The sequence below is a fragment of the Semicossyphus pulcher genome, unplaced genomic scaffold (genome assembly GCF_022749685.1).
Source record: "Semicossyphus pulcher isolate SPU_LCO1_2020_fin unplaced genomic scaffold, fSemPul1.0.p SCAF_11, whole genome shotgun sequence".
Classification (NCBI taxonomy): domain Eukaryota; kingdom Metazoa; phylum Chordata; class Actinopteri; order Labriformes; family Labridae; genus Semicossyphus; species Semicossyphus pulcher.
The window spans coordinates 11,633,357-11,649,730 of NW_027211615.1; the positions used below are offsets into that span (position 1 = coordinate 11,633,357).

General features: G+C 44.2%; 1 protein-coding gene across 4 annotated transcripts in view; it reads left to right on the forward strand.

Moving 5' to 3' along the window:
- Positions 1-16,374, forward strand: part of utrn (utrophin) — a 221,842-nt gene that overhangs the window by 173,092 nt on the left and 32,376 nt on the right. For all 4 annotated transcript variants that reach the window (XM_069657396.1, XM_069657394.1, XM_069657392.1 and 1 more), the window contains 4 exons: positions 132-217; positions 1,469-1,626; positions 7,053-7,219; positions 9,971-10,082. In XM_069657396.1, coding sequence (XP_069513497.1) covers positions 132-217; positions 1,469-1,626; positions 7,053-7,219; positions 9,971-10,082 — 523 coding nt within the window. The remainder of the gene's footprint in view (positions 1-131; positions 218-1,468; positions 1,627-7,052; positions 7,220-9,970; positions 10,083-16,374) is intronic.

Here is a 16,374-nt window from a genome sequence, read left to right on the forward strand (position 1 = left end):
ATTTCCTGTCAGATCTGAGCTGAACCGAACACGCATAAACCTCCTGTTTGTACACAAACACACACCCACGATAAATATAACTGACTCAGTGTGTGTGTGTGTGTGTGTGTGTGTGTATGTGTGTGTTGCAGTGGCCGCAGTGGGAAGATCCGCGTCCTGTCCATGAAGATCGGTCTGCTCTCTCTCTCCAAGGGACACCTGGAGGAGAAATACAAATGTAAGTGCCAACAAGTAGATATATGCTGGTGTACACATGCACTTAAACGCACCATCCTCTCCCGCTCAGGCCAGTCTGCAGCGAGTCTGCAATCCCAACAGTATTCATCAAACTCACCGAAATAGAAAGACAGACAGTGAGGGAGAGAGAGGAGCAGGAGAACAGGTCGTCTAATTGGATGAGGGACCTCCTACGCGCTTCTTTATTTAATTTTCTTTCCTGATTTATTTTTCCAGGATTAGGGAGCGTGAATATAGGCTTGCTGCGCTGGGAGGAGACCGTCATTTTCGGCTCTTTTGTTTCTGCCGCTTTATCTCCCTCTGTCTATCTTCCTCTGCTGTCACGGCCCACACCGCTATTCATCCATCCGGCGGTGCCACTTCTTCGTCTTCTGTCCTATCTTACTTACTCTCGCTTCCCCTGTTTTCCTTCATCCTCCTTCCCCTCTTCCTCTTCCTCCTCCCTTTCTCTTGCCGTGCCATCCCTGAGCCTATTCGTTCCACTGGCAGTTTGTATTAGCCTGAGAAGGGTATCATGCACGCTTGATTGCGCCCTTCCTCCTTTTCTCTTTCAGCGTCTTATTGGCTGTCTGTCCCGTGCATATTGCTACACATTGCGACACACACACCTAACCAGGCGTGCTGCCATCTGACACTTTTTTTTGTGACGCTTTTGTATGTCAAATGTAATCTCAAGGCAGTGGGAAAAAAAGTGTGTTGGAATGGGGTCACTGCTGGTGAACACATACACGGAGGAGCTGCTATCAGGAGGAGACCTCACACAGAGATCAAAGTCAACTGCAAGCTGAGCAGAAAGACCTGTCATGCCCTCCCCTCTCCCTCTCTCTCTCTCCTCTCTTTCTCCGGATTTGCCCTCTCCTCTATCTTCGCCGACTTTGTGCCTGAGCTCCGGAGATGTGTCATACATAAAAAAAAAATCTAAAATATAATGCTGCCAACGTGATAACTGGCCGAGCCGACGAGTCGCTGGGCAGGCGTCCATATCCAGCACAGCTCTGTCAATCTCGAGATGCAAGACTCAGAGGCGGGAAGTGAGAGAGAGAGATTAGAGGAGAAAGACTCGGAAGAAGTCAGACAGAAAGATTAAAAACGTCCCCCCACACACACTAACACTTTAACTCCCACTCTACGCAACACTGTCTCTCTTTACATCTGTTTAAATCTTTTATTCCACATATCACCCACATGCTCTCTCTCTCTCTCTCTCTCTCCATCTCCTCCCCGCGCCCAGACCTCTTCAGCCAGGTAGCGTCAGCAGGCGACACATGTGACCAGAGGCAGCTGGGGCTGCTGCTTCACGAAGCCATCCAGATCCCGAGGCAGCTGGGGGAGGTGGCCGCCTTCGGAGGATCAAACATCGAACCCAGCGTCCGCAGCTGCTTCCAGCACGTAGGTTCACACGCAAACACACACACAAGCAGGATGGCTGCAAACATGACACACACATTTCAAGAGTTTACAGTATAAGCACATAAGCTAAGGGTTGAGTAATCCCATAATGTTCTTAATACCGGATGGATTACAGGCATGGGGAGGAAATCTTTGTGTCATTTTGATTTGGTCGTGTTTTACAACTTTAAATCATTTTCCTTTTTTGGGGCTTTTTAAGCCTTTATTGATAAAGAGCAGACAGTGGACAGTGTGGGAGACAGGGGAGGAGAGAGTGGGGACGACACACGGCAAACAACACACAGCCCAGGGCCGCCACATGAAGGACTGAGCCTCTGCACGTGGGACGCGCGGTTTAGCCACTGAGCTAACATTCCCAAGCAAAAAAATTCAAAGCTCTCTGATGCTAATATTTGTTGCTAACTAGTTAGTGAGTTTGGACTGGTCTCATACACATTTTTTCAGTATTTTATAACTTAAAAGAGAAATAATGTTGAATTATCAGCTAGAAGTTTGAGCTATAACAAAGTGTGAGTCTTTTAATGGTTCACAAAGTTGGCCCAAGCCAAAACAATTTTGAACAAATCTGAGCTAAAACAACTTATAATAATAATAATAATAATAATAATATATTCACAGTCAGGTATTTGAGAGTTTAAAGGCATTCTATTTTCTCCCTCCCCGCCACCAGAAGGGCTGACTTGGCTTTATCCCGTAGGAATTTGACGATTATCATCCTCAGTCTTTGCCCGGGCCCGGAGCCGGGCCGACATGATGGATGCAGAGTTTTAGAGGGGACATATTTTAGCTGTGCAATCTTTTTTCTATTATTCTAATGTGTTTTTGAATCACGTTGGTCGGAGCCTCTCCTTCCTCCTGAAACAAACAAGACGTTTTGCCATTCAAAGGTCAGGTCCGATGTTAGCCACGATTGGCTGACAGTATTTGGAGTGACCGCATTAGCCCCTCCCCCAACTTGTGCAATCCCACGTGGGGGAGTGGCTGCACTGCACTGTCACTCCAAAGTTGTAGAAAACATGGCTGCTCTAGGATCGGTTATTCAGCCTCATATGTACGAGCCAGAATCAGCAGGAGGTATCGGAATGGTAAGCTGAATCAAAATCAAGGTTCTATGTAGAAACCTGCAGCTGTTCTGAACGTCCCATTTCAGAGGCGACCTTTTTAAACATGTCATTCTGGAAAAACACAAAATTATGCAGTTTTCACTTTTTCACTGTGAACTATAAACACCCAAACATGTGAAACCCATGCAGAATATGAGAATATCCATTCAACAAGTACAGCCCCTTTAACAAAGCCATCCAAATCTCGCCCTTCTGTGCCTTCCTTGATCCCCAAAATGCTGATGTTTTGAGTAGAGTATTGACTTTTTTGCATACAGTTAACAATGTCAGCATTAATTTTGACTGCGATATTCTTTAAAAGAGGGGTCCAAAGTTCTGACAGCACTCTGCTTCTCCTCAAAGGTGCGCACGCCACCGGAAGTCCTGCATGCATTCTATTTTAATACATTTTGTACCTGCTATAAACAAAAATACTTCTCAAGGTTGCATCTTGAAGATACTCGTAAAAACCGACTGATATTCCAGTTTCATACAGAATAGATTCTCTGGATGGGCTCCTTTGTGTCGCACTCTCTGGGCCAGATTGTGGAATGAATGAACACATCTGTGATACAATCTTCTAAGGCTGAACATCATGAGGTTTTTTTGTTGAGCTGTCTCACTGTACTGTAACAAAGCGGGAACTGTCTGCCTTCTCAGAGTCAGAGCCACCAAACACTGGTGAAAATATTTACTATATTTAGAGTTGTGACATCACTTGTAATAGTTTTTGGCAACTAATCAGCAGTTTCGTTGCATCTTTTAAAAGCTAATTGCCATTACACACAGTCTCCTCCACGTCCCCCCAGCCTTCTCAGACCTGTCTCTCTCAATCTTGTAAAATAGCTTCAATATTAAAGCTCTGCTGACCAACCATGAAGCCTGAAATGGCCTCCAGTCTTCTGCTGGCTGTCCTCTAGTGTTTTACTGCAGCCAGCTAACCACTTTCCCCGAGTTTATCTCTGGACGTTACTGGCATTTAATGATGTCTTCGTCCCCAGGGGATCGCTGTTTCTTTTTTTCCTACCTCTTTCTCCCCCTGGCTCATGCTTCGGCACTCATAAATGGGAGCCAAACATTAAAATTTGGATGCTATAAATTTCACTGATTTCTTCCGCTGTGCCTCTGAAAATAGCAGAGTAAGGCAGCTTCAAACCTTATCTCCCTCCTTTCTTTTCCTCTTGGGGAAGAGAAGACACATACTCTTCACCTATAATTCACTCGCACACACAGAGACACAGGCAAAGCCATGTGCCACCTGTGTGTCCGTCTGCCATGCCAGCGACAGCGCAGTCACCCGGGCCGTTTGGTTTAATGGACCTGCGATCAACGAGTCCCGCCGCCATAAATACGGCCTCTCTCGCCGCTCCTTCGTCCCTCTCCTTCATTTGTCCATCCATCCGTCTATCCAGGCGTCCTCCCAGCCGTCTCTTCCCTGCAGTAATTAATCTGTAAGAGCAATAAATCTGCCATTAGATGGCACAGAGGAGGGAAGGAAGGTGATGATGAGCAGGTGTATGAGAGAGGAGAGACATAGAGGTACTGTGATTGTTCATGGGGGAAGGTCAAAGAGGAAGTTGAAGGATGTAAAGTTAATTTGAGGTAGTGAAGAGTTCAATCAGCAACTTAAAGACCTTAAACTTCAACTCATCTATAAAACACACTTAATAAACCTAATATGTTCATGTAGTTACATCTACAATAATCTTTATGAACGCCTTTGTCTAAGATGCATTTACCAGGTGATCTTTAGCAATAAGATATAAGAGTTTAAGAACTGATACCAAAATAGTTTGCACTTTCTAGAAAGATAAACATCTAATATATGACACTTCTCTACTGTTCAGTGTCTTCTTAAAACAGGATTCTTGGGGCGCAGGTTTAGCTCAGTGAGTAGAGCAGGCGCCCACAGCGGCCACAGGTTTGACTCCTGCCCTCGCCCTTTTGCTGGATGTTGCCCCACATCTTCTTCTCTCTTCAGCTGTCCTCTTATTAAAGGCAAAAAGGCCTTTGGCATCTAGGCTCCGACCCCATCGCTCCTCGCAGATTTACTTTACAGGCATAAATTTAAGGGGTGATGAGATAAAATCTTAAACCCCCCCCCTAGCCGGAGCCTGCAGGTGGATGCTGCTGGGGCTGAAAGTATCAGCGCAGTACTGGTGCAGGACAGCGGTGGTAGTGACAGAGCGGAGAGGGAGACCGGTATTCTTGCAGGTGCTTTTTTAACCAAAAGTACCAGGAACTTTTATTTCCAGGAATGGTTCCTGTGGCCCCTTGTCGTCTGCGCTTCCACAGTGGCCTAAAGTCCCGGGAAGATTATGCAAACCAGGCCTGGAGAAGCAATAAAAGTAACCGCACTACACCGCCAGTCTAGTAGGTGGCGGTAAGAAGAAGATGAAGGCCATACAATGAAGATGACGCCATAAAACGCAAAGAACAGGCCTGTATATCATTTGTGCGACACTACAGTTAGCCTGTTAGCATGGAGGAGATTCAACTTGTGCTTTTTTCTCTGACTCCATCTCAGAGCACAGTGATAACAGTGATCTAAGTGTCTTTTAGTACCTTTTAAAGCGCTATATAAATAAAATGTATTATTATTATTATTATTATCTCGCAGCTGCAGTCTTTTAAATATGGTGGGTGAAATAAAACGCTGCGAATACTCGACCAATCAGAAACAATCAGCACTGCAGGCCCTGCCCTGAAAGTTCCTGGACCTTTGGAAAGTACTACCCCCCAGCAGGGACTTATTAGGGGGTAAATCAGTTACCCCGGAACTAAACTCAGACCCTGGCTCCTGCTGTCAAAACTTGCAGTGTTCCCATAAGGGTTCCTTATCAGCTTTTGCAAGTATTGATTAAAAGAGGCAATACTTCGTTGTAATTTACAGGTTTAAATTTGTTTCTTTTTAGTTTGTTTTCTAGCATGAATTCATCTTCAGAAGGGTGTACTTATAAAACTGTGACACTGCAGTCTTGCACAATATAAGCCTTGGGAAGGGATCAGAGGAACACACACACACACACACACACACACGCTCTGCTCCTTTTGATTATTCTCTCATTTCAAATGTATTCAGTCCTTTCTTACGTTTCCGGCCCTTTCTGTGCGTCAAGGATGATGGAAAGGTCGTGTTTGATTTGTTTAGCGGTAACAACAACTGTGTGAAAGCTTTGCACCCTGTGTGGGTTTTTCCAATAGGCTCGTTATAATCTGCAGGAAAACAACAACTTTGTTGTTTTAAAGGTGACATATGATTTAAAGATGGCACCTTGGCTTTTGCCGATTTAAAACCATAGAGCTAGCACGGGTTACATAAACAATTACACCTCCAGAAGTTTGGATTCAAAGTTCAGAGTAGGAGTTTGTGGGTGTTTGTGGGCGAGCAGGGCAAGGGCAGCAAGGGCGTTAAAATCAATCACTGTTTATTGGTAGATATTTCAACCAATAAACATGAAAAAGAAGCTCGTAAAAGTTATTTAGTCTTACTCCACAATTCGAGGCCGTAATGCGCCTGAGGGAACCGTCACTTTAATGTGTATTGTCATCTTAAATTTGTCTGCATCTTTATGAGGCTTTCGGTAATAAGGGAAGACTTACTGTGGATGATGTCCTGCATGTTTCTCAGCCCTCTTTTTAAACTTTAAACTTCATGTGGCTGCTTAAAGGTATAATAAGTAGGATTTTCCTAGAAAAATAAAATAGACGTTTACAAATATAATATAATATAATATAAATCATCACTTATGGGCCTCCTTACATGTGTGTTGGTGAGTGTGTGTGCAGACCCTTGTGAGACCCTTCCCTCTACATCTATACTGTTGTTTTCAGGAGGGGCGCTGTTGTGGTTCCCTGAGCCAATCACAGCGTACAGGTGAGTGTGGGAGTGGTTCAAATTAGCAACAGGGCCCCGTTCAGCGAACGTGGCGAAAGAGCGATGCAGAGTTGGCCTTCTTTTTGTTGGACAGGCAGGTGCCTCAAACCGGGTAGGACAAGCTAACCAGCGGTTAGCATGCTAGCGCGCAACAGTAACCGGCAGTTAGCATGCTAGCGCAACAGTAACCGGCGGTTAGCATGCTAGTGCAAAGGTAACTGTGATGCTGTCAGTGTTAGCTCGGCGGGGTGGGCGTGTTCTCGCACCAGAGAGTGAGAGTGAGCTTCTGGTGACAAAGAGCCCAGGAGGAGGGGCCCAGTTTGAATGTGTTGTTGACAAAATGCAAGGAGAAAATCCTACTTATTGTACCTTTAACCTCTGATTTAAAGGCTCCTAACTCTAATCACTGACTCTTTTTCTTCCAGGTGACCAATAAGGTGGAGCTGGAGCCCCGTCAGTTTGTTGACTGGATGCGTCTGGAGCCGCAGTCGATGGTTTGGCTTCCTGTCCTGCACAGAGTGGCCGCAGCAGAGACGGCCAAACATCAGGCCAAGTGCAACATCTGCAAGGAGTGTCCTATTGTTGGCTTCAGGTAAAACTTAATTCTGTAACATGTTACAGACGGAATAAACACCCAATGTGCCTGCGTTCTGTTGTTCTCTCCTGGTTGAGCATAAAGGGCAGATCTGCTCTGGAGGGCAGGCATTTATCTAAATGTCAACAGCTGATACACCACCGGCTAAATACCATCCGGAGGTTTTGCAACAAAACACACACACACACACTCGAAAACACAACAACACAAACACACTCACACATTCGCAAAGATCACAAAGAGCTGATTGGCTGGCGAGCAATCCATAACAGACCACCCTCTGATACTGTGCAGGACTGGCATTCACACACGCACACATACACACACAACAATAGCTGCCTTTGTTTCAGCTTGTTCCTCATCTTTTATTGTCTCACACGTATACAGGAACAACAGGTAAAGACAGATTTGTGTTTCTGTAGTCGATTTATCATGCAGTGTAGGTCCTCGCTGACAGTGCTCATGGTTAAAAAGCTCTTCCTGTGGTTGGAGATATGTGCAGCAGGGTGGCAGGATCGTCCCCTTCACATCGCCTGCTTTGCCAGCAGAAAGAGAAACACAGTCAGACACTTGATGAAGCACACGTCTCCCAGGTTCTGTCATTGATCGATGAGAGGGAGCGAAAGGCTGCGAGCAGGAGAGAAAGTGGAGGGGGGAAATGCACACTCGGCATTTTACAGATTCAATTTTTTTTCTTGTAGTAGTTTTCTTGTAACCAGCGTGGATCATGGGATCATCCAAAGAGTCAGACTGGATTTAAAGGACAACGTGTCAGCAGATGTGTTTGATAGACGTCAGCTCCACAGATTAGCAGCATGGTTAACAAGCCAGCGAGCTACATTCAACACACACCATTTCCTGCGCAGTCGAGCATACCGGTACTCATCACGCGTTTCATTTACATATTTACTTTCATGTTGGACCTGACAGCTGTAATCTATATTTAATAGCTTCTGCTACAAAAATCCAGAGAGACAAAAGACCTTCATGTTGGTTTTGATGTAATCGTTTGAAGGACTAATAATAACAAATTAGATTCTGACCTTCATTTTTAGAGCAGTTTCACACCTCTACATTTATCTTACATCTTTTATGTCATCTTATTTATAAGGAAGTTGTTCAGAAAAAATAGCCAAGTAATTTGCATTAAACTTAAATCTAGCCGACTAACAAATAGAACCTTTGAATAGCTGTGATGCAGACAGCAAGTGTATAAATGCTACAGTCTGGATGTAACTCTGAGTCAGTTGTGGCCATAGACTGTATACCTCTCTATCGCCCCCTGCTGGCTGGCTGCAGTATAGGTCATAAAGCCCGCCTCCTCCATGTTAACAGATGGGACATGAGTCAAACTATAAAATCAAAATACACAACAAATAAATCTTTCTCAAACATGGTTTCTGTCATTATAGTTAGTTATTATCATGCTGATTTATGTCCAAGTGTTCATTTTACTGACAAGTTTATTTTTTAATTTTAAGTTATTTAATGCTGTAAAAAAGATGATTGACAGCTCTGTTGACAAATCCGGCTCCTGCAGCCGATCAGTTCTGGGTGAGCAGAGTAGAGGAGGGCTGGCGAGAGGAGACGTAACTAAAACAATCACTACAGTCATTGAAGTTTATATACCTGTGAACTTTAACCTCAGACCAACACAAGAAGCTGTTCTGCTGTTAAACACGCCGACATGCGAGATCCTTGCTGTTTTTTTTCCTCTAATTCAAGTGTGTGTTTTGGTTAGCAGAATTTAGCTTTAACAGGTAGGTAGGTTTAGACAGGTAGATTAACAGGTAGTGGACAAATAGCTGAAGTAGAGAACTATAGGTAATGGAGCATATACATATATTTTGCTTGTATTTTATCTATTTATTGAATAGATGTCGTGTTTTTTTACTGTTGGCAGTGATACTTTTGTTTTTATTCCTTTATCTAAATTCAATCCCTGTTTCACCTGGTCTTTAAAGCTTATGTACTGAACCTTGCACAGATGATGCTTTATACTAAACGCTTTCTACCAGATGAAAGGTCGTCACCTCAGAGGATCAGACACTACAGGCTCCATAATGAACCAAAGTTGTTAGTCGATAAACTCATTAATTAATGACCATCTCATCGCTTCCTGTTTGAAGGTGAATTATCAGCTCCTCCGCGCGGTAATATGCTGCGTGTCACTGCGTAATGGTGCATCTGACTTGACGGTGTTGTGTGTGCTGTTGCTTCCTTTGATATATGGCCCGTCTCTCGTAGCTCATCAGTCAGCTAACCTTGGGGAAGCGGCGAGGAGAGAGAGATAAAAGACTTAAGCTATTATGTCTGAATGGCTCCTGTCTCAATTTAGCTGCTAAACTGCCTCCTGGCTACCGAGCACAACATCCTCCACGGCTGCTGGCACGTTGTAGTGTTTTGGTGGGAATCCAGCTGTCTGTCACACTGTCAGCATATTGATATATATGTGTGTGTGTGTGTGTGTGTGTGTGTGTGTGTGTGTGTGTGTGTGTGTGTGTGTGTGTGTGGAGGATGGTGTGACAGCGGAAATTGACAGCTCTCCAGGAGGCCCCAGTGTCGCCTGGAGAGGACTCATGATGTAGGGATACATATGTGCTCGTACTCCCTCTCTCTCTTTCTTACACTCACACACACGCACACAAATCCTGAGGACATGAAAGTGACATCCACACACTCTCCTTTCCGCACTTATCTCACTTTTCACCTCTCTCTCTCTTTCTCTCTCTCTCTTTCCCTCCGTAGGTATCGCAGTCTGAAGCATTTCAACTACGACGTGTGTCAGAGCTGCTTCTTTTCTGGGCGCACCGCCAAGGGCCACAAGCTCAACTACCCCATGGTGGAGTACTGCACACCGGTGAGGGACTCACACACACACACTGGCACACACACATAACTCATCTTATATCTCTATTCTCCGTGCCCACACACTCCTGTGAACCTTTTAATGAAAGCACACACATTCAGACTCGCACACGTTGTATTTTACTGTGGTTCATTCATACTGATTTTCAATTAAAAGTAGTAATTCCATGCATTGCATATTAACAAACGCAGACTTAAAGTCTGTGGACAGCTGGCTAATATCTTACTCCATAACCACAGGCATCAATATGCTGCTAAATAACAGCCTCCTCTCTTATGGAAAGGCTTTCCACAAGCATTTAGGATCTGGCTGCAGAGATTTGCTCCTATTTTAAAGCAGTAGTGAGTTTATGTGTGGATGTTTTGACAGTCAGACAGACACCAGCAATGCAGGGAGAGAGAGTGAGCTGCAGGGGGTCTGAAACTGTGTCAGCCAGTCCAATTCGTGCAGAAACACATTCCTCGTATTTTGTAACATGAACGCTGACGCTTTTTACTGCGGACCTGGAGATCATTGGGAAAAATCATAAACCAGTGTCTCTTACTTTGGAGAGTTGTACTATCCTCCCTTATAAGATGTGCAGTGTTGTGAGTTTCATAAATTCATATGCATAATAAAATAAAACTCAGAGGCACTCTCGTTTTAAACTATTAAAATGCAGTCATTGCAGCAACATGACCAAGTAGACCTCAATCTCGGAACCCATCGGCTAAAGTCTGATGATGATATAGTCAACATGTCGGGCGTGTCCAGTTTATCCAGCAGTTAGTGATAAACAACTTCCAGCCAAGACTTCCTTTTCCGTGCGCTGTATAGTTTACAGTCCAGTTAGCAACTTGAGAAGTAACCGTGTGTTCAGATCAAAAGTGTAGCGAAATCCGCTCCTCCAGATATGTAAGCAAAATAAACTGTGAAATTATATTGTTTCAGTAAATCGCCTGGAGGAGCCCCCGTTCATCTGTTTCAGCTGAGTCTCAGTTTCACTGTAAACAATAAGTTACACAAGGCTGCACTCTGTCCTACTTCAGCAGGATGAACCCCGAAAAATAAACTACTTTTAAAATGCTCGTTTGTTGAACGGAGGTCAGATCGATCATATCTGATGCATTCGAGGAAGTCGGGAAATCTAAACGCTGAACGGCTTCTGTGACACAGCATCAAGGGAATTTATCTCAAGTTGAATTTTTTATCTAGAACAGATTGTTAGCTGTTATCATGCAGATGTCTGTTTATAGAGATTAATAAGAAGCTAAATCGTCATCAGATAGCTGCTGATGGGAGCTGTGATCATTACTCATTACTGCGCATTACGTTCCGCCTGCTTTTGCTCTCCACACGGACGTTTTTTCCTGCATACACCGCAGCCTGCTGATACGTGATTGGTCAATATTACTTGGACTACAAACTTACTACAAATGGAAACCAGACAATTCCTGTACAAATCCACGTCCCCGCCTCTAAATAGAGATTAAGTAGACCTTTACACAACATTAGAACTGTTTCAACAAGACAAGTAAAAACACAAGTCTATTACTCAATCTGGACTTCTGGATCTAAACAAGCATAAACCACAACAACATAGCCCCTCAAGTTCTCTGAATAAGGCCTGACTCACAGTCTGCATCCCAATACCTCCTAAAGGTTAAGGTTCTTCCACACCCAACGCAAACTCCATTTCTTTGTGGACCTTTCACTGTGCATGATGTAACCATGAAAAACAGAGCAAGTCCACAAACTTTCGGCCTTGTATTGTTGTTTCATATCCAGTTATGTGCACAGAATTAGGTATAAGCAATGGAATCTGATTTACCCCCGACACCACTTCATATCTGACCTTAAACAAAAGACTGATATTTAAGAGTTGACCTTGAGGGGGTTTGCATTTTGTCCTCAGCTGGGAACTGAGTCTTTAACATTCGCTCACCGTGATTTAAAAAGTCCACACATGCTCCTTCCCGTTGCCTCTACGTCTTCCTTCCCATTCAGCCGTATCTCCAGCTTGTTCCAACCCCCCCGACAGACCTCTGACTCCATCTGAATTCACATGAACAAATGGTGAAATGCTCATGGCTCTCTGAGGTCATTTTTATCTTTTCTGCCAGAAAGCAATATTTCACTTTACTACTACGCAGAGAGCGCAATATTAGAAAAGGGGGAGCTGGGCGAAATTGAACATTGCTCCCTTTCTCAATTAGGAATCGCACACTTGTGGGCCCACTGGTTTCAATATTGCTTAACGTCAAACTTTGAGTGACTCGAGTGGAGACGTTTCTCATTTCTGTTTTTTAATTTGCTTTTTCAATTTTGCAAATGGGATAGATATTGACTCTGGAGGAGCAGCTGCAGGGAGCGGTGATGGTTTTTTCCTGAGTTAAGATGCCCAGCAGCTGCCAGAGACGACTTTGAGAAACATTATCTTATTCTCAGCTTTGCTGCAGCAACAAACACTTAAAATGCTGCTTAGAGATTATTACTGAGCTATAGGGGGCATTAATCACTCTCACAGTTTTACTGATCCTCAGCTTTATCGGATAGAAATAAACAGCAACATTTCCCCTCCACTTTTTCCAAATATTCTCGTGTCACATGTTTAAATCAAAGAGGACTTCTGGCTTCGATCTGCACACATCCCCATAAAATGAAAGTATGTATTTATAAATTCTTGCAACTAATAAAAGCAAAGCCCCCTAAATTACAGATAAGGGTCATCCATATTATGTTTAATCTTCTTGAGATGTCCGCACAACTTAAATCATATTTGAATAACTACATATACATATCATGTATGGTCACCGACAAGGGCAATCGCGCTGCAACGGCCCAGACGGTTCTGAGAAGAAACAGGCTGCAAATTCAGAAATTATGGAGGATTAAGTCCGAAACAATTTGCGACGACAGGAACTCGCTGCAAACTCCACCATCATTGCCCACAGAGTCCCAACCCTCCCTGCCCCAGGCATGGCAGCTCCGAACTCCCTGCGGTCTGACGCTTCAGTGCTAGTTTGAGCACTTCGGGGTCGACGGTAGCTCAGTCTGAAGGGAATTGGCTTGGGAACCGGATGGTGGCCGGTTCAAGTCCTGTTACAGACCGAGCATGGAATTGGGGCTGGTAGCTGGAGAGGTGCCCGGTCCTTCCCTGGGCATCAATGAGGTGTCCTTGAGCAAGGCCGTGTGCAGCCCCCTCACTCTGACGTCTCTCCATTAATGCATGTCCATAGGGTCCTGTTTGTGCCCTAGTGAAAAAATGTAATTTCCCCTAGTATGACGTATTCTTCTTCTTCACACCTCTGTGCCCAGAGGACACTGGGTAGAGTCAGCTGACCGCTAGCTGCACGGCTACCTTAGATCCGTAGCTAAAGGGAAGCAACACTTAGCTGTTACAGCGAGCGCCCCCTGCAGGCTTGGAGCACGTCCGTTGTTCTGACTGGATTTGCAACATTTTTCTTTTGCATGTGTTTTTGAGTTTGCATCGTTTCTGTATGTGCAGCACGTTTTTTTCTTTTGCAGCGCGTTCCATTGTTGCACATGTTTCTGAATTGGCATCGTTTCTGAATTTGCAGCCTGTTTCTTCTAGTAGAAAATTGTTTGGGCCGTCACAGCATGATTGCTCTTGTCAGCCATCGTAATTGCGGCCACAATAAGGACCGTATAAGCCTGTACAGACTTGTTAAAAGAACAACAATCAGTAAGGCATACATCTGTAGTTTGTGAATGATAGAAAGAAAGCCTCCTAACAGCATGTCCTGTGAAATAAGAGCAAAAGATAGTCCACCCTGAGTCAGCAAGAATGAAAACTTATCAGCCTTAATGTTAAGCTCAGTTTCTGCCAGAGAGCAGTCTCTACTTATCACCATCACTACTTTGAAGAATGGCTGTGGCAGCAGGATACTGTCCGCAGGCTTTCAACACAAAAAAACTTGAGGATGTGTGAGAATAAAGGGAGCAGGAAACGGAGCCAAATACAAGCAAATTATTGAGGACATCACAGACGGGTGCAACAGCTTCTGTTCTGCACAAACAATGACCTCAAGCGTTCAGTGAGTACAATCAATACTGATGTAGGAAAACCTTGAAAAGCTTTGAGTTAAATCCTGCTAAAAACTGCGGAATTATGTGAAACTTAATGTTTCTAATCACTGCAAATCTGACTTATCTAAGTTTTATTGAGCTGCAAGAAACTGCAGACGGGTAGAAACTCACCCTAATCGAGCAGTTCCGAGCTGTTAGATGTATCAAAGACCTAAATCTGTAATTCCTGCCAGAGGGGAAGCAAATGAAAACTTATTTTATCACTTAAAATCCTGCAGTTCAGCTCAACTTTCTCCAACACCACTGAAGTTTATTTTCTCTTCAAATATATAGCTCTCATAATTCATGTTTACCCTTCTCCCCATGCGCAAATCAAATTGTGTTTCAGTGTTATTCCGATGAAAAAAACAAGTCAATATCAGATAAAGTTGCCACAAAAAAAAAAAAAAACAGAATTTGCAGAGTTGAAGACTGAGAGTTGCTTTTGTGAGACTCTTGCGGTCATTTAATAAGGTTTGTTCTCTCGTTGTCGTCGTACTGTTTATTTTACGGCCACAATATTGCTTTCTGTTATTAGGTTTTGCTTTTTATAGGAGTCGCATTTTCATTGCTCCAATGGGCTTTTACACTCGTATTGAAGAAGTGAGGTTTGGTGCTGCGCTGTATTGATTCCTGTGATGTTCAGTTCAGTGTTTTTACCTTTCCTAAATGGAGATGTTATTTGGACTCGACTGTCGCAACACATCAGGGAGGCCGAGTGGATATGATGGACATCCTTTAAGTTCAATGTCTCTAGGGAGATTTATTAGTTATAAGTCATAACATCAGTTTTCTCTTGCTTTTAACATCATTATCTACATTGTTAATGTCTTATTAAGGCAAGAAAATAACATTAACAATATAAACACAGGGCGCTGGTTTAGCTCAGCGGTTGTGCTTCCCATGTGCAGAGGCGACAGTCCTCAATGCAGCGGCCCATGTTCGACTCCCATCCTCGGCCCTTTGCCGCGTGTCTTCCTCTCTCATAAAAGCAAAGAGGGGCAAAAAAATCATCATAACAAATTTTAAAAAACAGGCAGAGCTGTGACAGTAACTGCATGACCGCAATGCCGCGGTTATGTGACGCCCACAGCTGGGTGGACACAGTGACATCATCACCGCTTTCTGCGTCTTTGACCCATTGAAATCTAAAGGGAAACATACTACAAACTAGTTTTAACAAGACTAGGTCAAAACCTAGTATGTGGCTGATCACATCAGGTCAATGTGCGCTTTTGTGGGCAATGTGTTACAAGGACTGTCCTTATGAGGCCGATGACAACGTGTTTGAAAGCAGGTGCGCGCTGCGGACGTAGGAGAGGACAGCGGACAAGCAACGGAGGAGCAGCCCCGCCTACTCCCTGAACTAAGTATCCAGAGCCGTATAGACAGAGAGTCGCGTCAGTGGAGGTCCAATATGCTCCATGATCCACCATTGCGATGTCCCAACTCTCTCTCTCTACGGCTGTGAAAGTACTGTCACTCACTCAGTCAGTCACATACAGACCCACTTGTGGGGCTGACCCCGGTGGTCGAATAATCAGGTGCCGGTTTAGCTCAGCGGTTAAATCAGCGGCCATACACAGAGGCTGCAGTCCTTGATGCGACCCTCAACTCCCACCCTCGGCCCTTTGTCGCGTGTCATCCCCACTCTCTCTTTCCCTGTTCCCGACACTATCTCCTGTCCTCTCTGTCAATGAAGGCATAAAAGCCCTCAAAAAAATCTTTAAAAAAGAAAAAATCACAGTAAGCAGCAAAAGAAACCTGTCTGTCAGATCGACGCTCTTTCAACCATCTAATTGCACAGATGAGCCCGTGTTCAGTATCACAAACCACAAATTGCTCCCGGTGGCATATCTACGGGTATGATTGCATAGATTCTGAGTGGAAATTGGCACTTAGTGTGTGAATGAGTGTGTGAAAGGATGAATGTGACATGTAGTGTAAAAGCAGCTTTGAGTGGTCGGAAGACTAGAAAAGTGCTATATAAGTACAGTCCATTTACCATTTACCACGAATTTCATTCAGCAAATAAGGATGTGAACTTAGTAGTGGTAAATAAACTTGCGTGTCCACCGCTCATGCTGTGTTCACTCATGTCGATGATGCTTTACCGTCTGGGAGACGCGCTGTAGTTAAATAAACAAAGAAACTCCGGCAGCGGACTGAGGTGGCATTAACCACTGAACTGCAAGGCGGTGTTAGTGTTTCACCA